Here is a 22726-nt window from a genome sequence, read left to right as displayed (position 1 = left end):
TCGACAAGAAGTTACATTTGACCATATTGAAATGCATATTGTTTGATTGTGCCCAGTCTATCAGGCAATTCAGATCACTCTGTGTCAGTGACCCGTCCTCTTCATTATTTACCACTTCCGCAAGCGTTGTCTAAACTTTATCAGTGATCATTTTATGTTTCCTTCCATGTCAGTCATGAAAATGTTAACGAGCATAGAGCCAGGGACTGATCCATGTGGGAACCCACTGGAAATAAACCTGCTCAATGAAGGCCCCCCATTTCCAATTACATTTTAAGACCTATCAGTTAGCTTTGAGGGCCAGCAAAACAGCAGAGAAGCCCTTGATCTCTGTATATCAGCTTTGGATCAACAATCCCCTTGGCTTCTCTGCTTTGTGTTAAACAGAGACTTTTTGGGGGGGTCAGATGCTTCCTTAATTGGCTCTTCAAGGCTTCCTCCAGACAGCTGGCTCTATTTGAAGACAGAGAGATTGAACTCAACATACAGGTCAAAGCTGCATGCAGTAGCTGAGCTAATAGGGTTCTTAGGGTACATCTACACAGCACGCAGGCACCCTCAAGAGGCCAGTCTCAGAGCCCAGGCCTACACACTAAAGCTTGCAGGGCACGCACTAGGGCATTAAGAATAGCTGTGTCGATGTCCAGGCTTGGGCTGGAGCTCAGGCTCTGACACCTAGAGAGGCAGGTGGGCTTCAGAGCCCACACTTCAGCCCAAACCCGAATGTCCACCCAGCTGTTCGTAGAGCCCTGTGAGCTCATGTCTGTTGACCCGGCCTCTGACACTCACTGCTGCAGGCTGCTGCTGCTTGCTATGTAGATGGACCCTAGTGACCATGGTATGTGTGACATTGAGTGATCACCTCAGAGGAGTCCAACGTAGCTTTACCGTGGGAAGCATCAGACAAAGGCAGGGCTTCTCCAGCCACTTTGCTGGGGATGCACCTGATTGCAGGGGCGGGGGGCAGGAGTTCTTTGTTTCAGCTGCAGAGCTCAGCACTGGGGAAATGCTTCACGAAGAGGGAAGCTTTGGCCCTTGCTGTCTAGTGAGCACCAGTGAAAGAGCCGTTTGTCGCCAGGAGTTGGTGGCAGATTGCACCAATGGCAGGTGTGCCCCCAGAATGAGAACCACGCAGGAAGCGAGATATGTTTTATTACAATGGAAACCCCATGAGATTTGGATTATCCCTTGGGAAAAGACCAGCCGGCGAGAGGACTTTTAATCAGCACAGAAGGACTGTGCATTGTGAGCATGGAGAATGGAACAGATCCCCCGCTGGATGAGACAATGAGATCAGCGAACGCCTGGTTGGAGAGAGGGGTTGAGCTGAGGGGTGAAGAACTATGGCTAAAGGACCACCCCAGGAGATTAAAGATGCTGCCTCAAAGGGGCTGACCATCCTGCTGCTGTCCACAGTGCCTCGCATCAGATTCACGCATTACAGGGACCTGACCCAACCACCACTGACTTCATTAGGAGTTAATTCGGCACCCTGAGGAAGGAGGGACAGTCCCACCCACACCCTTTGCCAGAGCATAGCCTGAGTATCCAAGATTGTTGCTAGAGCTGGTGGTACAATAGTTTCTAGAGAGATTTTTGAACCTGTTCCCATTTTGCAGGGTTCAAAACGGATCCATTTTTTTGCTAAAATTTCCACAACATTTTTAAAGAGACTTTTTTATCGAAACTGTGTTTGAAATCAGTATTGAATGTTTTCATTTCCCATCAACCACATACAGGTAGTCACACTTCCTGGTGAGCACAAGCGAGGTGTTGTTTCTCACACCTTACTGTGCACAGGAGAGCCGGGAAGGAAATGGTTTTCCTTCTCCATGAGAATTCTGGAGATTTGAAAAGTTTTTCACATCCCCAAATCGGAACAAAAAGTCAAAATCTTGAAAAATGTCATGAACCAACCATCTGAAAACATATCAGATTGGGTCAATGTAAATGCTTTGTTTGGATAATTTTGAAAGGTTTCATTTCAATTCCAACCTTCTGTTTCTTAAAAAAAATAAAAAAATTAAAAGCCCACTTTATTTTATAATAAATTAACTAAAATTGTAAACCTAAATCTTGTTTTGAACCAAAATTCAAAACTTTTCATTTTGAAAATGTCAAAGCAGGACATTTCAACAATTTTGAAACGTCTTTTTTCAAAATTTGTTTGAACTGGGAGATTCATCGAAACCAGCCATTTCCCATAACGGTGTCAGTTTTCTGGCGGAAAACACCTTTCGTTGGAACATTCTCACCCAGCTCTAATTATTACTCACACAATATTGTGCAAAATCCCCTACACCTGCAAACACGCACACGCACACAGAAATCCTCTTCTGTTGATTCTATCCACCTACATATTTCTAGTACAACAAAACCCATGGCAACCTACCACACACATATTGTGTAAATACATACATCAAACTTAATGCTAGTTACCATTCCACATGCAGACATATAACCTTCCTTTTGATCTTCATTAGTGATGGGGAAACCTCAAACATTTCAGTCATTATGATGATTTCTTATTATTAACCAGGAGCACAACCGAGATCAGGGCCCCATTGTTCTAGGAACTGTACAGAGACATAGTGAGAGACAGTCCCTGCCCCCAAAATGCTTACAATCAAAACGGAGTTTGTGGTTCACTTTGGAGAAGTGGTTTGAAAGTTCAGATGCAGTTTGGGCCTGTGAAGCTGAGCTGGATAGATCCTGGGAACTGACTTTTTCACCTGTTCCATAAGCATTTCTGCTGCCAGGCTGTGCAGGAAGTGCAAAGTCAGGAGGGAAAAGGAAAAAACACATTTATTTGAGTGGTGTAAAACAGGCTTGGCTCAAATCCGGATCCAGAAAGGGGCAAACATTTGTAGGAGAACTGGAGGAGTCTTATTTTTTCAGAACGAGCTCACACGCATACTTTATTGGCCCCCCCAAACTTTATTATAACAATGGCATATACACCCACTCTCACACTCTCTGCTCTTTATTGTGTTGTACGACCTCCATAAAGCTACAGCAATACATACGCACACACCCACTTGTCATTATTATACACTAACCTGCAGGAGCCTCCGGTGTATTTTATGCACACCACACCCACTCCCTGAATTTTATGCTAGCTCTTATTCTATATTCATCTGGGCCCCACCCCCATCTGACACATCTTTAATGCGCGTACACACACACACTTTTGGTCTATGTTACATTCTCCCACGTTCTCTTCTGATCTCTGGTTGCACCTTCCTCGCAAACATAAGCATACACACACACAGGCACACACAAACACCCTTCTGGTCTTTATTACACTTTCCCTGCAGACACACACACACACAGAGCCACTCCAGTCGCTCGCCAATGTCTCCGTTTCCTGTCCTGCATTTCAGATCCCCAGCGATGTCTTACCCAGCTGTCCAAGAGGATTCTAGATGTTGATTTCTGGTGGTGGCAAGTGGGGTGGGAGAAGGCGGGGAGTATGGAAAAGAGAGGAAGGAAAAAATTGGAAAATACGGTGGTGTTTGCTTCGGAGTTAACCAGGTGATGAATTATGACAGGTACATACTGAAGTGAATCATACGAGGAGAGGTCTCTTTTCTCTCTGCCCACTGCTGTGCCAGTCTGGTTCCTCCATCACAATGAAAGCTGTTTCAAGGTTACTTAAGTGATAAATTATGTTATATGCTTAATGTCCCCGCCAATAACACCCACCCAGGACTTGCTCACCCTCCATTTATTTTCTCTTTCCAGATGCATGGCTGGGAAAGCTGCTCCTTCCCTCTCACCTCATTAAGGGCAAGAAGGGGCTACAGCCATTAAATAACCCATGGAAAGGCGACCGTTGATCATTCAAAGAGCAGGTGCTAGATCCTCAGTGGGCGTCTATCTGCTGAAGTCAATGGCGCTATTCTGATTTACACCCGCTGGGAGGGTCTGACCCCAGAAGCAGCGTGGGAGCTGGTGGGGGAATCTGAAGTGAAATCAGACCCGAGGCAGAAATTACAGGGATGTGGCAGAGACGGCAAAGGAGAAGTCATTACAGAGAGTCAAAACTACTCAGCAGCACTCCCAGGGGTTCATTAGGCCCAATTTTCCACTCCCCGCTCCTCGTGCAGTCACTGAGGGCTGGGCATGGTGGGCGTCAAACCAGAGGGCACCCCCTTTGCACTGGAGTCAGCGCCCACACAAGGTGCAGGGCAAGGTAGAGGCAGACCCAAGATCTCCATGGACCACCCGAGAGTATTCACCTAGGAGGGAGCAGAAATGTTGCCATTGGGCCTGATTCTGCTTTTAGTTACACTGGTGTAAATCTGGAGGAACTCGACTCATACCCAGCATAATCAGGAACAGGCATGATGGGCATTTGCTGGGTCTTACTGACATTTCCTTGAATATCCCTCAGCCAATACAAGCTCCATGCCTCCTCTTTTCTCTTTCTTTTACATCAAACTGCTTTCAGAGCAACATCTGCCAGCCCCAGGGAGCCTGACTCCCTATGTCCTAGGTGTGAATGGCCTTAGCCCAAAAGAGAAACATTCAATCTGGATTTGCCCAGGGATGGAATCTTTTTTTTTTTCCTAACCCTAAACTCCTGGGTGAGCTCTAAGCCAGATGTGCAGGGAGCGTAGCCTCATGATTCTTATGGCACTTCCCATTCACAAAAATGCCCCTCTCCTAACCACAGCAGTATACACAGAAATGGGTTCACAGATCTCAAGGCCACTGTGATCATCTAGTCTCACCTCCTGTACAGCACCGGCCAGAGAACTGCCCCAAATAATTCCCAGAGCAGATCTTTTAGAAAAACCTCCCATCTTGATTTGAAAGTTGTCAGTGATGGAGAATCCACCACGACCTTTGGTAAATTGTTCCGATGGCTAATTACTCTCACCATTAACAATTTATGCCTTATTCCCAGTCTGAATTTGTCTAGCTTCAATTTCCAGCCATTGGATGGTGTTAGACCTTTCTCTCCTAGATGAAAGAGCCCATTATTAAATATTTATTCCTCACAAATATATATTGTAGACTGTAATCAAGTCTATAATCCCGTAACCTTCTCTTTGTTAAACTAACTAGATTGAGCTCTTTGAGTCTACCACTATAAGGCAGATTTTCTAATCCTTTCATAATTTTCATGGCTCTTCTCTGAACCTGCTTCAATTTACCAACATCCTTCTTGAATTGGGGCACCAGAACTGGACACAGGATTCCAGCAGCATTCGCACTGAACCAAATCCAGAGGTAAAATAACCTCTCTGTTCCTACTCAAGATTCCCATGTTTATGCATCCCAGGATCACATTAGCTCTTTTGGCCACAGAGTCACCCTGGGAGCTCATGGTCAAGTTATTATCCACCAACCCCCACATTTTTTGAAGAGTCCCTGTTTCCCTGGATAGAGTCCCCCATCCTCCAAGTATGGCCGACATTCTGTATTCCTTGATGTATACATTTACATTTAGCCATATTAAATTGCATATTGTTTGCTTGAGCCCAGTTTACCAAGCGAACTAGATCGCTCTGGATCAGTGACCTGTCCTCCCCGTTATTTACTATTTCCCCCCCATTTGCAAACGTTACCAAAAGATGATTTTATGCTTCCTTCCAGGTGACTAATGAAAATGTTAAATATTGTAGGGCCAAGAGCCAATCCCTCTGAGACCCCACTAGAAACATGTCACTCAATGATGATTCCCTGTTTACAATTACGTTTGGAGACCTGTCAGTTAGCCAGCTGTGGATCCATTTATTGTGTGCCCTGTTAATTGAATATTGTTCTATTTTTTTAATCCAAGTGTCATGCTCTAGCAAGTCAAATACCTAACAGAAGTCTATTATACCAACACTATTGCCTTTTTCAACTAAACTTGTACTCTCATTAAACAAAGATATCAAGTTAGTTTGACAGGATCTATTTCCCATAAACCCATGATGATTTTCATTAATTACATTACCCTCCTTTAATTCTTTATTAATCAAGTCCTGTATCAGCCACTCCATTATCTTGCCCAGGATCAATGTCAGGTTGACAAGCCTATAATTACCTGGGTCATCCCTTTTCCCCTTTTTAAAAATTGGCACAACATTAGCTGTCTTCCAGTCTTCTGGAACTTCTCCAGTGTCCCAAGACTTATTGAAAATCAACATTAACGGTCCAGCAAGCGCCTCAGCCAGGAGAATACCTATGGATCCAAGTGAGTATATCTATGAAAACTTCTGGCTCAGGTACAGTCCTGTGCCTCCTGGACGTGCAGCGAAGAAAGAGGAAGGAAGGATGGAAGATACAGGTAGCTTTAAGGTACATTTTGGTCCTCTGGCTTCTGGGCTGCTCCAGGGGCCTAAATGAACCCTAGTGTGAACCAAAACAGAGAGTCTGCTTTACAATCATCTGATGAGTGCTGCTTCGCTACCCCGAGTGGCCTATGTAGTGCTATGTGCCTTGGGCCCGCCCCCTATCACTCCAAGCTCCGCCCCCCGATGGGTCCCTGAGCCAGGGCTTGCCGTGGGAGTTGTATGGGAGACTGGAGTCTCTGGTGCCCAACTTTCCCGTAGAAAGCCTTCTTCAAAGGCTGGGGGCCCGATCCAAAAAACCACAAAACTTGCCGCCGAAAGGGGAGGTGGAATCCTGCCCGCCGAACACAGAGGTGGAGTGATGGTGCAGCCGCTGAATTGAAAAAGAGCCGTGTCCCCACCGCCAAACTGCCGACGAGCACGAAACGCGCTCTGACGGTGCGGCCGCCAAATTCCCGCCGCTGCCGAGGGCAGATTGCCGCTCCAGAGCCCGACGTCCTGCCGCCCCTTTACATTGGCTGCCCCCCAGGCACCTGCTTGGTTCGCTGATGCCTGGAGCCTGCCCTGGACCTGATGCCCTGTGGCCTTTGTGCAGCCATTTACATCAGTGCAAAGTGAGCGTAAAGTGCTCCCCTTTGGATTCCCTTTGCACTGGTGTTAATGGATGCACATGGTACAGGCCAATAGGGAATTAGGCCCTTTGATCTATAGCGCGCCTGTGGAGTGCAATCAGCAACTTAGGCCATGACTGCTGCTTCCATGCCGGGACATAGGGAAATCCTGACACTAACCACCACAGGCTGCATTAGTCAGTCTGGGTGATACAGGAAGCGAGAACCTCAGGGTCTATCTGTGGGCAGCTGCCTCGATAACAAATCCCCTTTATGTTCACTGCAGCTGAGTCCTATCTCTCCCTTACCGCACGTCGCACTGCAGGGCCCTCTGCGTCCACACCCAGCTCGCTACGTTCTCAGACCTGTGTGTGCCAGATGCCCTTGTTGTCGGCTGCACGCAGAACTGGATGCCGCATGCTCAAACCATGTACAATTAGGTGCAACTCTTTCTCCACTCCAGAAAGATGGAGCGTCGATGGAGCAGCAGTTACGGTCGTGCACCAGTAATTTTCAAAGGACAATCATGTGTCCATTGTCCATTACGGCAGGAGCAAATGAAGACGAATGAAAACATTGATTAAGTAAGTTTAGATGCTCCATATGCCTCTATTTACTTACTGCAAGGAGGCCAGGATTACGAGAAGCATCAGAAGGGAAAATTTCCACAGGGCAAATTGATACTTAGTCAGATTTTCACTCCGTATACCCCAGTCTAACTTATTTCAGAGGCAGATACAAAAATCAGGTCATCTAAGATTTGGGTAAAGATTTTAAAAGTTGAGAAATGGGCCCTGGCCGTCCTCATAAAACAAAAATAAGGACTAACCCTGTCCTCTAATAACATTTCTCTATCTCTTTTCATCCAAGGAGCTTCATGCACTTTACAAACATCATGTAAGTAATCCTCCCACAAGCTCTGGGAGAAGTGACATTTTCAAAAGTGAATTTGGGTTCCCTTCTTGAGAGACTTAGGACCTGGCTTTCAGAGCTGCTGAGCACCCACAGCACCCACTGACTGCAAGTGGACTTGTGGGTGCTCAGCTCCCATGGAAATCAGGCCCTTGGTGTCTCAAACTGGGCACCTAAAAACTAAGGCACAATAAGATGAGTGGCCACTTTTGAAAATTTTTGCCTAACTGACGTCTTCAAGGTCACTCATGGCAGAGCTGGGGAGAGTACCCAGAAGTCCTGATTTTTGTCCCTGGTAACTCTAATCCATACTGGCTCTCATAACCATCAGAACAACAGGGTTATTTCACAGAGTGACGTATCACTGTTATTCGAAGGAGAACCAGTCAATATATTTGTTTTCCTGTTGATATACAGAGGCAATAGGAAGCCAGGCATGAACTTTATTAAACCTGGCTAATTGTTTATCAGTTCTGTGAACTATTGATTCCATCCCTATAGTTATGTGGCTCGGCTTCAACCTGAAAAAAAAAATCATTTAAAAACAAAAAGGGCAACTAATGCCCCAGAAATGCAGCTAATCCAGGAGGCAAATGTCACAGTTTGGATGCACAAGGAGAATCCTTTTGATCAATTGGCCAAAGACAAGCATGTTATTTAGGAGCCATTTGCAAACAGGCAAATTAAACCAGGATCACTTTTTTAAAAAAGAGAAAACAGCTTGACAATGGATCTGAAGCATCTAAATGGCTTTTCTGAGCACATCTAGGGCTAGATTATGCCTGTCTCCTGGATGGATGCACAAGGAAGGGGAGCACAAAAGGAGCTTGCTTTCTCTCTCATGCCCCCTCCCTACATTCGACTGAGCACAAGGAGCCACTGCACCCCCGCCCCCAGGGAGAAAGAGGGCACAGCTGGCTGGGCACACGCTGCATCGTTCTAAGGGGAGTAGCAGTGGGTCACTGCCTGGGATACCCGAGACACTATGTATCTCCTTCAATCCCGATGCCACCTGGGGATCCCTAGATGCAACTCCATCATGCCTGTCAGTTCTGGGCCACGTCCATCCAGCACAATCTGGCTCATAACATCCACATGCGGGGTAATGACACGGTGAGCCTAAACCACATCCCCAGCTCCAAACACCCTGAGCCTTGGGGCAGTCTGAGTTTGAACTGTGTGGCTCAGATCCCCCAGTCCAAAGGGCACACAGCACCCTGTGGGCCCGTCCCGAGCTCACAAAAGAGCCAGAGTCAAAGGGCTTTGCTTACAGAACCTGAGAGAGAGCTGAGGGAGGGAATCCGCACCATCAAGACAGAACCTATGTCAGAAGCATCCAAGCGACTGGGCTACACCCAGCTATTCGTGGGTGTTGGGGAAGGTGGCACCGGCAGATGCCTTCCTACACAATGTGGGCCTGTGTCAGCGAAGTCCCTGGCATGTGCACATTCCCCAGGCTTGGCAGAGCGCAGCTCCAGGGAGATGTGCTCAGGAGCAGACATAGGGAGCCGGCTTCCCGCAGTGGGAGAGTTCTGCTACGTTTCAGCAGACGCCAGCTCCCATTAGGTACCAAAAGAAGCGAGCTGGTTTTCAAAAGAGCTCGGCTTGTTGGGTGCCGAGTGATTGGGAAAATCTGGCCACCAAATGTCCATCCGGAAGCACGCCCTGGTGTAAATGATGAGCAAACTGTAAGGCGGCAGGGAACTAGCTCCAACGTAGGGGCACCTGATCAGTTGCATTTGCCTACCAGTGCCGTTTGCATGCCCACAAACATGGCTGACACTGGCACGCCGATACACTGTGAAGGGGCACATCTACCCTTTGATAGTGTGATTGAACAATAGCAGTCTGGGTGGCCTTCTAGTTAACATTCCAAAGTAAACAGCTGATTCTCTTGCTTTCTCAAAGCTTTTGCATTGTAAACTAGAGGGTTTTTTTTTTCTTTTCGTTTTTTTAATCTTTAAATCTTCATGGTTAAACGATACGCTTTACAAACAAACCCTGAGTGTGCCTATCTTGTGAGGGGGATGGCAACAAGCGTAAAGATGCTTATCTGCAATAATAGGGCAACATGCTTTGCCCCATCAATATCATAGCGCTTACACTTGGATTAGCACGTCAGGGTGGCTTTGATAGACTTCCTTTGGTTTAAACTTAATCCGCTGGTGCTCCTCTGCTGTGGGCTGCTTGAGACCAGCTGTGAAGCATCATCGTACAAGACAGAACATATGCCTGAGTAAACAAATTAAGGCTATCTCCAAAACAACAGGCCTGTGGCTTCCTGGAAGAGCAGCAAAGAGAAACTTAATCAACAGCAGCGGGTGAAATGGGAAAGGGGAGGAGACGGACCTTTGCTAATGAAGGTGATGCTTTCTGACTGCAGATGCTCGCTCCCAGAACTCAAGTAGGGAATCCGCGGGTTGGCTTCCCAGGGTAATGATGCAGAACACTGCGCTGTGCCTGATGGAATTTGACCAGGACTGGCTCCATGTAGTCAGCTTTAGGGGATGTATAAAAGGTATGTCTCCACTGCAATCAGAGGTGTGAATGCAGCAGGTGTAGCCACTCGCAAGCTAGCTTTTATCTAGCTAGCTCAAATAACGGTAGCAGTGAAGCTGCAGCTGCACAGCCTAGCCACTCAAGTACATACCCAGGCCAGGTCTACTCGAAAAAGTTAGGCCAACCCAGCTACATCACACAGGGGTGTGAAAAATCTGCCAACCTAACCCTTGGTATAGACAGAGCTAGGACAAGAATTCTTCCATCGACCGAGCTATCGCCTCTCGGGGAGGTGGATTAACTACAGCAAGGGGAGAACCCCTCCTGTCACTGTAATAAGTCTCTACACTGAAGGGCTACAGCAGTGTCGCTCTAGTGATTTAAGTGTAAGGCCCTGGCCGGGCTTGTACACTGCTATTGTTATTCACACTAGCTATATCAAAGCTTCGGCAGTCACACCTCTGATTGCAGCGCAGACGCGACCTGCGAACCCTATTTCATTTATACCGACTTCTTGCCATCCTGCAGGCCCAAACTGGGCTTCGGGCATCTGTGTTTCTTCCCTTCAGGAATCTGTGACCTATGAGTTTAACCAACGGCCTTCTTGAAACAAAGTCTATTTATTTAGCAGTTGGAACCAAGCATCGGAGAAAAAAGAATTTTAAAATAACGCACAGCCTACATGCCTCTTTAGACTCATCTGAACTTACTTTTCATGACAAGCTAGGCTTTCCTCCTAAGTTACAGGAGCAGAAAAGATCCAACTTCTAGGCAGTGCAAAGTCTCTTGAATGTCGGTGTGTGACTTATCTGGTTCTCCCAGTCTGACCAGCTCTGTTCAAATTGGTGTTGGTGAACCCCATGGGACACTAGAGGCATAAAGGTTACTCATTCTGACCTGAAGAAGAGCTCTGTGTAGCTTGAAAGCTTGTCTCTGTCACCAACAGAAGTTGGTTCAATGAAAGATATTACCTCCCCCATCTTGTCTCTCTGTTAGAAAGGCTATTAGGTGGCTATGCTCTACTACCTAGTCAGACCACTATACGGTACAAAAATAGCACCCGAGTAACAAATCCAAACACAACATTCATCATTCTTAAGTAACATTCCAACATTTGTACCTGCACCATAAGCTATTTTGGTGCAAATCTGGGTAGTCACTCTGATTTTGGGCAACATATGTCTTACTTTGATTGAACTTAAGTGAGTAAAAACAGACTTTGGCCAAGATCAAAAGAGGTTTGAGTTCAAAATGATTTCATGAGTTCGGTTCCAGTTTGGGTGTAGACCAGTCCTAGTGTACAGGTTCAAGCTAAACCGATAGACGGCAAGTTTCAACTGATATTGGGGCATCCATACAACAAATTGTCACCAGTTTACCCAAATTGGTTTAAAATCACACCTTTAGTTAAATTGGAGCAACCCTGTGTGTAGACCAGAACTTACGTCCTGTAGTCACATGCAAGACTCCTCTGCTGAGTCATTCTAGTTTCAGGTGCTAAAACCTAAATTAAGATTCAAGCCACTGCTAAGCCACCCTGGTGAATGGGTCCAATCAGCCCCAACCCAGATATGGAGGGGGTGAGAGTGTGTCTTTGGGTCCAGAGGAAACTAGGACAGAGGAGACGCTGGGTGGAAAATCCTAGGGACAGCTTGGAACACAGAAATTGCTAGTATCCTGCCTCTGGTATTGGCCAGTGTGAGATGTTTCAGAGACACGTGTAGGAAATGCCACGATGCCTAATTATGGAGTAACTGACCTGCAGTGGAAGTGTCTTCTTCATCCCAGGCTGTTAGTGGTTGGCACCCAATGGGCAGTCATACCTACGGATGAGTGCAATGAAGGCAGAGTTGCTGGATGCCAAGTGGACCTTCTACAGGGAGACACATGTTTCAGGCTCGGCCCTGATCAAATAACTGATTGGTCCATCTCCCGGGAGAGAAGGCCCAAAGAGTGCAGGCCATGCTTTAAAATCGACAATGACGTGTTATGGCAGGTCAGAGCCCAACGCGGCACAGGTGAAAGCCTCTGGCTACTGAAATATTGTTGTCTGTGATCTCTTTCCTGTGAGCAAGAGACCAAAGCAGGGACCACATTAATCCTTGGGCAATGGGAGACTGCACACGCGGCCACTCCATCAGCCTGGAAATTCTACACCGCTCCGCGGAGGAGGGCCCTGCAGTTCAGCTATAACTTGCAAGAGCAGGGCCATAACCAGGACGGGGCAAGCAGGGCAGCTGCCCAGGGTGCAAAGACACAGGGGCGGAAAAAAGGGGTGGAAAACGACTGGAAAAAAAAGATAGGGGGCGCAAATATGCTTGCTCGCCCCGGACAGTAAAAATGCCTAGTTACAGCTCTGTGCAGGAGGTTGCGCCTGTAACCTACAGCGGCACTGTCAATTAAACACGGGGGCGCTGAAGACTTTAGCATTCTCTGCTTCTCTCCTACCCAGAAAGGCTTTGGATCCAATACATGCATATGCATTCAAGCAACACTGCTCCCTGGTCCTGTGGAACAATGCTGTATATCCTGGTGGCCACTGCCAAGCTCTCTGAGCTGACAGCAGTGCTCCCTCTTCCCAGTCAGGTTCAGAGATGAAGGGGCTCTCCCCCAGGAGATCATGAGTGGCAACAGCACAGTGCGCTATGGCTTTTCTCTGCTTCCCAAGGCCTACAGCAGATGGAAGAAAGATGACCAGCACCTTATATAGCCAGACTGGGCTTACTCTTTGGTTCACTTTGCAGGACTAGCATTGTCCCACCCAGCTATGAGCACTTGCCCTCCATCAGGTAAGACAGTTCATGGCTTCTGGGGCCACCTAAGGGCTCAGAACAACGCTGAAGCTTTACGTCAGAAAATACACACACACACACACACACACACACACACAGAGTGTTAGGTCTAAATATGGACCACAGCCTAAAGTACAGATCTGCAGCCTCATAGCTGAGAAACTCAAAGTCTGGGGTTCTCATATCCAAGGTTTTGTCTCTTCCCGTTATCACCCCGATTCAGCAAGGGATTTAAGCACATGTTTGACTTTCAACACTTGAGTGGTGTAACTGAAATCAGTGCAATTGCTCATATGCTTCAAATTAGTCATGTGCTTAAGTACTTTGCTGAACTGGTGTGACTACAAGGGGCATTTGGCAATGCAAAATCTAGATCTGGGTCTCGATTCCCGTATGCACACCCACTTCCCAAATTAGATGATTTTCAGATCCAGGCTTTAGCTCTGGCCTCCTTTCTCATTAGAATTGGATTGTGTGGGCTAAACTCCTTTCAGAAAGCAGCTATTCCATTTTCCTCTGGTCTTAAACAGCTTCAATCCATCTTACTGCATTACAGAATCTGTGTTGATTGTTCTACTGTACTGAGTAATAACAACTTGTACTTTCCAGATTACCCCAGGGAACTGTATTCACAGTTTAGCTGCACCATGTATTCGGGAGGGCACGCACACAACGGGGTAATTTGATTTGTCACAACAATGCAGAGAGCTTCTCAGTGGGAAGGGAGGTGGATGAGGGAGCAGGAACAAAAGGAGATAGAGAGGAGGATTGGCTGCACAGGGAAGGAGCCTTGAAGGCAGAGAAGGAAGAAGGGGACAGGACTTTGGCAAGGAGCAAGGAGGGGGAGAAAAGCCAGTGAAAGGATTCTAGGGGCCCAATTCTCCAGCGGCAGGGTGCAAATAACTCCCACATCACTGGGGAGCACTTGACCCTGTGTGTGGAGAGACAGATGAGGCAGTGGCAAGCAGAGAAGTAGTGGGAGGGGGATGAGAAATGGGGTATCTAGACCAAAGAGGGGAGGGGAAATCAGAGATTGCTAAGAAGATTTATGCTTCCATGCACCCCAAGCTTTCCCATCAGTCAATAAACTCTCCCTCCTGGGAAAGAAAGCCTGCAAGAGGCTGGAATGATAGTCAATGGAATAGCGAGCCATAATATAAACCATTGGTTGAAGCAATGGACTGAAGCAGTTTAAGACTTAGTCAAATTGAATTTCAAAGGTCTGTGATCCCTATCATGTTTAGTTATTTCTCCCCAAACCCTGATGCACAGGTGCTGAGATGTGTAGTGGTAGGGAAAGGCAGTGTAAGATGGGAGGGTTGCTGGGCTCAGGTTCCTGGAGTTCTACTCCCATCTCTGCCACTGACTCAGTGTGTGAATGTGGGCAGGTCACGTCCCTTCTCCATGCCTCAATTTGCCATCTGTTAAATGGGAAGGATACTTGCCATCCAAACTGGTCTGAGATCCTGGGATGTATAGCATAAGGGCAAGATATTATTTCTCTCCAGTACAAATATCATCAAGAAAAAAGAACCCTCTCGCTGGCACTCTCTGGTGACACTGGTTACAGAGTACACTGATATCACAGGAGTCCAGTTGCCGGACGTGGGAGCTCAAATTATGTTCAGTGCAACTGACTTCAGCAGAGCACCTCTGAGTTTGGCGCAGTGGGCTACTCACTTTTTAACTGTACCCTTAAGAGACATCTCTGCAGATCAGTGGTACATGTGAGCAGGTCCAGAAGTGACCGTCATGTAATCCGCTGTCTCATTTAGAGACAAGATAATCATGTGTGTAACTCTGTAATAACCTGGAAGGGGGATTTTGTCTCCTCCCACGGGAAATGCAGGAAAGAGCCAGAGGCAGGGGAAACCCCTGTTTGTGCATGTGCTGTGGGGAGGGAAGTGAGCGGGATTGCTGGGCGGGGAGGCGTAATCGAGTTAACAGGGACTGTAGCTCACAAGGAAATCTTACTTTCTTTCTCTGAGCTTGATTCTGCTCTCCTTCCCAACAGGGTAAATCCAACGGTTTCAGTGATGTTATTCCTGATTTACGCTGGTGTATATGAGCCCAGAATATCTCTCTCTCTCTCCCTTTAATGGATATTTGAGATAGAGGCCCAGATCTTCAGCTGACGTAGCGCAACATCGTTTTACTGAAGTCCATCTAGCTACAATGACTTGCACTAGCTGAGAACCTGGCGTGACACCTTTCACCGCACTACAGTGAAAGTGAACATCTGTGCAGAAGTGGTCTGGTGAGTTATAGGCTAGTTGACCACAATGGTCCCTTCCTGTCGGAAAATCTATTAATCTATATCCAAGCCTCACTCTTTAGATGGACAAAATAACTCAACCCCCGATCCTACAGTGGAGTCCCTCCATTCAGAACCTTATGTTTCTGCAGAACCCCATTGACCTCAGTGGGGTTCTGCAGGACTCCACCCAGGAGAAGCTTGCTACAGGACAGGGAGCAGATTAGTCAGTGTGGGCAGGAGTAGTCAATTATTCTTTGTCACAGTCCAGATTTCTTGGCCAAGGTATAATCAAGGTCCAGACTCCAGAGAAAATAATTAAAAATTAATAACAATCATTATAATAATAAGTAAATAAAAAGATTTTGGGGTCTGTTCAAAAGCCTCTGGCAGTGCAGATTTGGCCCGCGGTCTGCCTATTGACTGCCCTGTGGGGTGAGTTACACCCGCTGATGCAACTACTGTTAGCACTATAATGCCACGGATTTCACGTGGACGTGGTGTTCCTTGACTTTAGCAAAGCTTTTGACACGGTCTCCCACAGTATTCTTGTCAGCAAGTTAAAGAAGTATGGGCTGGATGAATGTACTATAAGGTGGGTAGAAAGTTGGCTAGATTGTTGGGCTCAATGGGTAGTGATCAATGGCTCCATGTCTAGTTGGCAGCCGGTATCAAGCGGAGTGCCCCACGGGTCGATCCTGGGGCCGGTTTTGTTCAATATCTTCATTAATGATCTGGAGGATGGTGTGGATTGCACTCTCAGCAAGTTTGCAGATGACACTAAACTGGGAGGAGTGGTAGATACGCTGGAGGGTAGGGATAGGATACAGAGGGACCTAGACAAATTGGAGGATTGGGCCAAAAGAAATCTGATGAGGTTCAACAAGGACAAGTGCAGAGTCCTGCACTTAGGACGGAAGAATCCAATGCATCACTACAGACTAGGGACCGAATGGCTCGGCAGCAGTTCTGCAGAAAAGGACCTAGGGGTTACAGTGGACGAGAAGCTGGATATGAGTCAACAGTGTGCCCTTGTAGCCAAGAAGGCCAATGGCATTTTGAGATGTATAAGTAGGGGCATTGTCAGCAGATTGAGGGACGTGATCATTCCCCTCTATTCGACATTGGTGAGGCCTCATCTGGAGTACTGTGTCCAGTTTTGGGCCCCACACTACAAGAAGGATGTGGAAAAATTGGAGAGAGTCCAGCGGAGGGCAACAAAAATGATTAGGGGACTGGAACCCATGATTTACGAGGAGAGTCTGAGGGAACTGGGATTGTTTAGTCTACAGAAGAGAAGAAAGAGGGGAGATTTGATAGCTGCTTTCAACTACCTGAAAGGTGGTTCCAAAGAGGATGGATCTAGACTATTCTCAGTGGTAGCGGATGACAGAACAAGGAGTAATGGTCTCAAGTTGCAGTGAGGGAGATTTAGGTTGGATATTAGGAAAAACTTTTTCACTAGGAGGGTGGTGAAACACTGGAATGCGTTACCTAGGGAGGTGGTGGAATCTCCTTCCTTAGAAGTTTCTAAGGTCAGGCTTGACAAAGCCCTGGCTGGGATGATTTAATTGGGGATCGGTCCTGCTTTGAGCAGGGGGTTGGACTGGATGACCTCCTGAGGTCCCTTCCAACCCTGATAGTCTATGATTCTATCATTCTATGATTCACCAGGAGATCATCAAAAGCCCACCCCACCCCCCAGCCCTGTACGACAAATCATCTTAATCCTAAAAACCATCCCACTGAATAGTAAAAATACATATTTTATCTATGAAATACTACACACACCCCACCTCTTGCTAAAAGAGACCTATAGGGAGAGGTGGTCAGGAATTATTTTTGACAAATGTTTTTTCCTCAGAAAATGCCAATTTGTTGAGAAAGTTTCTCAGGTCCAGGATGGAGAGAGAGAGACCCCAGAATAGCCAGAAGCTCACTGTCTGATTTAGAGCAGAGACTTGAATCTGGATCTCTCACATCCCATGTAGGTGCCTTAACCACTTGGCTACACTCTCTGCCCCAATTAACATTTATTTATACAAAGTGAAACAGCACCAACGGGTGAGATTGAGAGACAGGTCCCCAAATCAGGCACAGCAGGGACTTGAACCAGACTCTCACACGTTCCAGGTAAGCACCCTAAACCAATTAGCTATCCTGAGCTAGGTCTCTTGCTGTTTTTTTTTCTTTGTTTGCAAAAATAAAACATTCAATAGGCCTAGATTTCGTTCCAATGCAGAATGAAAACAAAAGCCCAATAGTCAATTTTCGTGTATGTGTGTGTGAAATGGAATTCTTGTTTTCCAGTCAGCCCTAGCTATGAGTCTGCATTGGAAGCTGGCTGTTGGTGGATATAATACATGCAGTGAATTTAGGTTTATGAGCGCAGGGAGTGAGGAATAGGGAAGTCCCCAGAAAGCCAGGAGAATGTCAGTCATTTTATTCCAGTGTATCAGCTCTCGCAACTAGCATTATGAGCTCAGTATAAATACAGCGAACCAACATAGTCCAGAATGTAGGATAATGGACCTAATACATATGCACCCCGCTGGGATGCTAAATACAACCATAATGCAAATAATAAAGAACAATGAGACACATTAGTTATGAACCCACATCACACACCTGGCTAGGCTGCTTTTCTAGTGCTGCAAAAGCCTTTGAATAAAACATCCAGATCTATTTCACCGTTGAAGCAGCTCTAATTGACGTTGGATCTGAGGCCAGAAATACAATCTTTGCTAGAGTTACAGCGATGTCCATGTGACAGCGCCAGTCACCTCGATATCTCAGTTGCTGATTGAGTCTTCCTGGCAGGACCAGTCTCCTGTGAACTAGATGCTGGTGGCATTTACACTGGTGTAAATCCAGAGTAACTCCCTGGACTTCACAGGAGTCGCTCAGGATTTCCACTGGGATAAGTTAAAGCAATATCTGGTCTTGGGTTTCTGCTTCTACAGAGGGTTCCAGCCCAACAATGGATTGTAAGAGAATAGTATAGGAAGTGTAAATGATCGGTTAATAGAGAGGTAAATGGTCTCTTCCTTTCCTCTAGTTTGGATCTTTGTTCGAGTGGTGAAATGGGACCGGTTCCCTGTAATTGCTCTGCTCTCTCACATAACTGCTGCCTCCCATGTGTGGCTTGTTGACATTTAAATAAGTCGCAATTATACTGAGGAAGTAGATTGCACAGACCCCAGAGGATATGGGTAGAGGACACATCCAGGAGTGGCTGTAACATATTTAACACATGCATGCATGACTCACGCAGGTTTTCACTGAGTATATCTGGGAGTGCGGGGGGGGGGGGGGGGGCGGGGGAGGAGATACAGTTTATCCTAAACGCTGGTTGTAAGGAATACAGCATGTTCCTCGAGCAGTTTCTCTTGCAAACCTTGTGCATCAGTGAATTTCAATGGGATTTCGGTGCCTAACTCCCTTCAGCTCCATTGAAAATCTCAGCCTCTGTTCCCTTTCCTCACTCCCGTAGACCCACCCTTCTCCATACGCTAACCCTGGCCTCATTTCCCCTCTCTCTCACTCCTGCTCTCCAGCCACTTCTCCTTTGCCTTCCAGAAAAGATCCCTCCTCTCCGACGCTTGTCCCTCCAGCCTTATACTTGCTGCTCCATGCCCTGTGTCCATTTCCCCCAAACGCTGGCCTCCTCTCTGCTTCAGTCCCTTCCCCACTCCCCTTTCTGCTCCCAGATCCCCTCTTTCTAGTTAGGCTCTAATCCAACCAGTCTTCTTAGTGCCAAAAACCTTCCTGCTAATGGCACTAGTTACCCAAGCTATGATGTTGGGTATGGTGTAACAACTTCTCTGTGCAACAGTTGTTGTTGCAACAGATGTCATAGAAACTGGAAAGATCTATCAGGTTTCCTAACCCAGTTATTCCTATTATAGACCACTCTATAGGGGAGGGCGTGCAGGCCAGCACTTAGGGAACAGGACTGGGACTATTGCTGGCTCTGCTGCGTGGCCTTGGGAAGGTCACTTCTGATCGACCCAGGCTGGGAGGCTCGCTGTCACGGGCTGTGTAAACATACCCGACGCGTTACTCTAATATGAAGCAAAAAGAATGATCATTTCTAAAGACAAATCCACTCATGCACCTAATTGCAGCTCAGCCTCCCTGTCTTACATGCATGCCGTGACTGTAACACCTACAGAGCTTGGAGACCTCAAAAAGTAATATCAGAGTAGTATTAAGGAAAACAGAATAAAATAAACTCCTTGAAATCCAATGAGCCATTTGGTTTCTGTGCTGCATGCTTCTCTCCTCGATTGCAGGATTATATGTGGAACGAAGCTTCGCTCCTTGCCTGCAGTTGCATCTGAACTCTCCAGACCCTCTGCCAATCTGATCACAGATGAACTGGAGAATGGGGGAGGCTGCTAGGGACTCTCTCTCTCTGACTATGTGTCTGTACAACCTCTGGCATAATGGGGCCTTGACCTTGGTTGGCATCTCAAGGTGCTACTGTAATACAAGATGATGTCACCCAACCCAGCGTCAATATTGCAAAAACACGCACCGGAATATGCCTCAAACCCGGCGCAAGCACGTAAAAATATGCACAAACGGGCAAACAGTCATATGAGAAATGAAGGAAGGTTCCAGGTTTTAGAATAAACTCACCCAAAAGCTTAGAGGCCTATTTAGTCCTTCAGATGTTCCCACAAGACCACCCTGCTGCCTAGGCTTTTTATAAGAGCACCCATCATTACGGTGTCTGTCCAGCCTCACAGGGGTCCTCCTCACAACTAGCCCATACCCTCTAAGAGGCTCTGGTTCCTGCGGCTTCCTGTCATCGTCTAGAACTAAGGAATGCTGGGTTGCTACTACCTTCTTCCACCGTCAGGGCTGGATGGCATCTCATCTCAGTCTTCTCGCTTCTCTGCTTTCGGCACTTCCGAATTTCCCTTCTCTCTCTCTCTCCCCCTCCCTTGCACAAAAGCCTTGTCTCTTACTGGGGCCCAGAGACAGGGTCCGGGAAAAGCAGAGCAGACAGTGAGTGATGTCACAAAGACTTGGGCAGCTGCATGCAGCTAATGAGAAAGGGAGGCATCTGCTGGGAGCCACCCAGCTGGACTATGCAGTGAAAGAAGCTGCTGACAGTAGCTCTAAGGGAAGGGACTGGGAGACAATCACCCGCCTCGTCCTGCCGTTGTTATTGCCTTAGAAGGCTTCAGCATGTCTCACTGATGACATCAAAGATGAGCAGAGCTGAGTTCTCCTGCTGTTCCCCATAGAGTCCTCTGAAGCCAGCGGCTGAGATTAGATAGGAACTAGGTCAGCACACTGAGAGACCACCAGCAGCTGCCAGCATGTGGTCTCTGCTGTGGATGCCTCTCTGCCTGATCACTGTATTCCTGCTCTTAGAGGCACCCATGGCTGAAGTCTTTGTTTACGTGGTCTACAAGCAGAACTCCACCTGCATAGATTTTAGAGCGTTATCTGCATGCCTGGGGCCTCCTGTCCCAAGTGAGGGCCTGAGGGGTTTTCTGATTGAGGCGGCACCTGCAAATGCCTGTCACCCTATCAGAGGGCCACCAGCAGGCAGCAATTCCTCGGCAGCCTTCATTGCACTCATAAGTAGGCACGACTGCCCGCTGGGGGTTAAGATCCTTCATGCTCAGCAAGCTGGCTATCAAGCTGCTATTGTCCACAATGTGAACTCAGAGAAACTGGTGACAATGGTGACTAATGTTGAAGAGATCAGGCAGAAGGTTGGAATTCCTTCCGTCTTTACTGGGGAATCAGCCGCCAAGCAGCTAAGAAGGGTTATGGACTCTGAAAAAGTCATTCATGTTACTCTAGTGGTACCCGAACAGTATCATAATCCCTGCTGGGACAATGCAAAGTTCTCCATCGGGGACACTGCCAGGCACTACTGGGATCTCCAGTTTGGATATTGCTCCAAACACATGATTTCTCTTTTCATCCAGGAGTTTGGCATGGCAATCGGCATGATCGTGTGCACCCTGCTAGTTGTGGGCTGCATGAGGTGGTGTCGGAAGAGGCAGAAGATAACCATGAGCATGTTCAAAACGGGAGACAAATATGTTACGTGTGTGATCTGCATGGCCGAGTATGAAGAAGGAGACCAGCTGAAGATCCTCCCTTGTTCTCATGTCTATCATGGCACGTGCATAGACTCATGGCTCCTCATCCAGCCCCAATGTAAGACTTGTCCAATTTGCAAACAGCAAGTGACTGTTGCCAAATAGACCTTTGACATGGGCATGCATTGAAATGTCCCTCTGCAAGTGTAAAACGTTTTAGATGAGGGAAAATAAAATGAGTTTGAGATCACAGCTGCTGGAAGTCTCTGGTGTACACACACACACACACACACACACACACACAGATCACTAACGTTTCCTGTGGTTTTCTCCAGGAGGAAAATATATACAATGAAACCTGTTTTACACAGAGCCCATGGGGCCAGTAACAATCAGTTGCCTAGTACAGGTGAGTCTTTAATTAACTACAGGGCTAACAAAACCATATTGGACCACTGGGGATACTTTAAAGGGGATAGTTCAGCGAGGAGTTACCCACTGAAGGTGCAGCTCTTTAGGGACCGAGTGCCAGAGACTCTGAGCATCCACAGCGCCAGCTGAATTCAGTGGGAGACTGAGAACCTCTGGATATCAGGCTCATGTAGGCAGGTATTCCAAAGAGCTCAAAGCCAGAATTTCAAGTGCTCCATTCCCACAGCAGAGCCAGCAGCACTGTTAGCCCTACACTTTCAAAATTCATGTGTCAGAACACACCCAAAAGTCATGAGGTTGGCTTACAGATCGTGAGATTTTTCTGAGTAATAAATGTTTGGGATCTTCTTATTCGCCTTCCAGTTTCTGAGCCTTTAGGGACACATTTTAAATCTTTCTCTGCCCCCAGGAGGGCTAGAAATTTAAATGAAAGCTGAGATTCTCTTTCAATCCCCTGACCCCAGCAGTTGGAGCTTTGAGGTAAACAACAAATAGCATGAGGCTTGCAATAAAATCACGAGAATTGGCAGCACTGCCAGATCTTTTGGTGGCCAGCAGCTCCCATTGTGACCCGAGGCCACAATTTCAGAAAAGCTCAGTCAACACCCAGCATGAATCCAGTGTTCTGCGCACTTGGAAAATCTGACCCCTTGTTTTGGTTCCTTAAATGGAACCTACGTGCTTCTGCCAGTCTCGACAATAGTGTATCGGGTTTTTTCGCTCTGCGTGGATGGACAGATGGATGTCATTTCAAGTTCTGCTTGTTTTATTTTGAATGATGATTAACTTGTTTAGATTATTTATTTCCATTATCTAATGACAAAAAGCTCTGGCCTTGTAGCTCTAGGTGCTTTGATGTCCACTAGAT

The 22726-nt window shown here is 47.0% G+C and overlaps 1 protein-coding gene and 1 long non-coding RNA gene across 2 annotated transcripts in view; one reads left to right on the top strand and one right to left on the bottom strand.

Annotated features, from left to right (window-relative positions):
* LOC141977841 (uncharacterized) overlaps positions 1-22726 on the bottom strand; it is a 146737-nt gene that overhangs the window by 66086 nt on the left and 57925 nt on the right. The window lies entirely within an intron of this gene.
* On the top strand, positions 20689-21591 carry LOC141977913 (E3 ubiquitin-protein ligase RNF167-like). The gene has a single exon (XM_074939705.1). It carries the CDS (start codon positions 20689-20691, stop codon positions 21589-21591), a length of 903 nt encoding a protein of 300 aa, XP_074795806.1.

This window comes from Natator depressus, chromosome 25, assembly GCF_965152275.1.
Source record: "Natator depressus isolate rNatDep1 chromosome 25, rNatDep2.hap1, whole genome shotgun sequence".
In the NCBI taxonomy this organism is placed as follows: domain Eukaryota; kingdom Metazoa; phylum Chordata; order Testudines; family Cheloniidae; genus Natator; species Natator depressus.
Note: the sequence above shows the minus strand (reverse complement) of the source record. Positions and strands in the feature narration are given on the sequence as shown.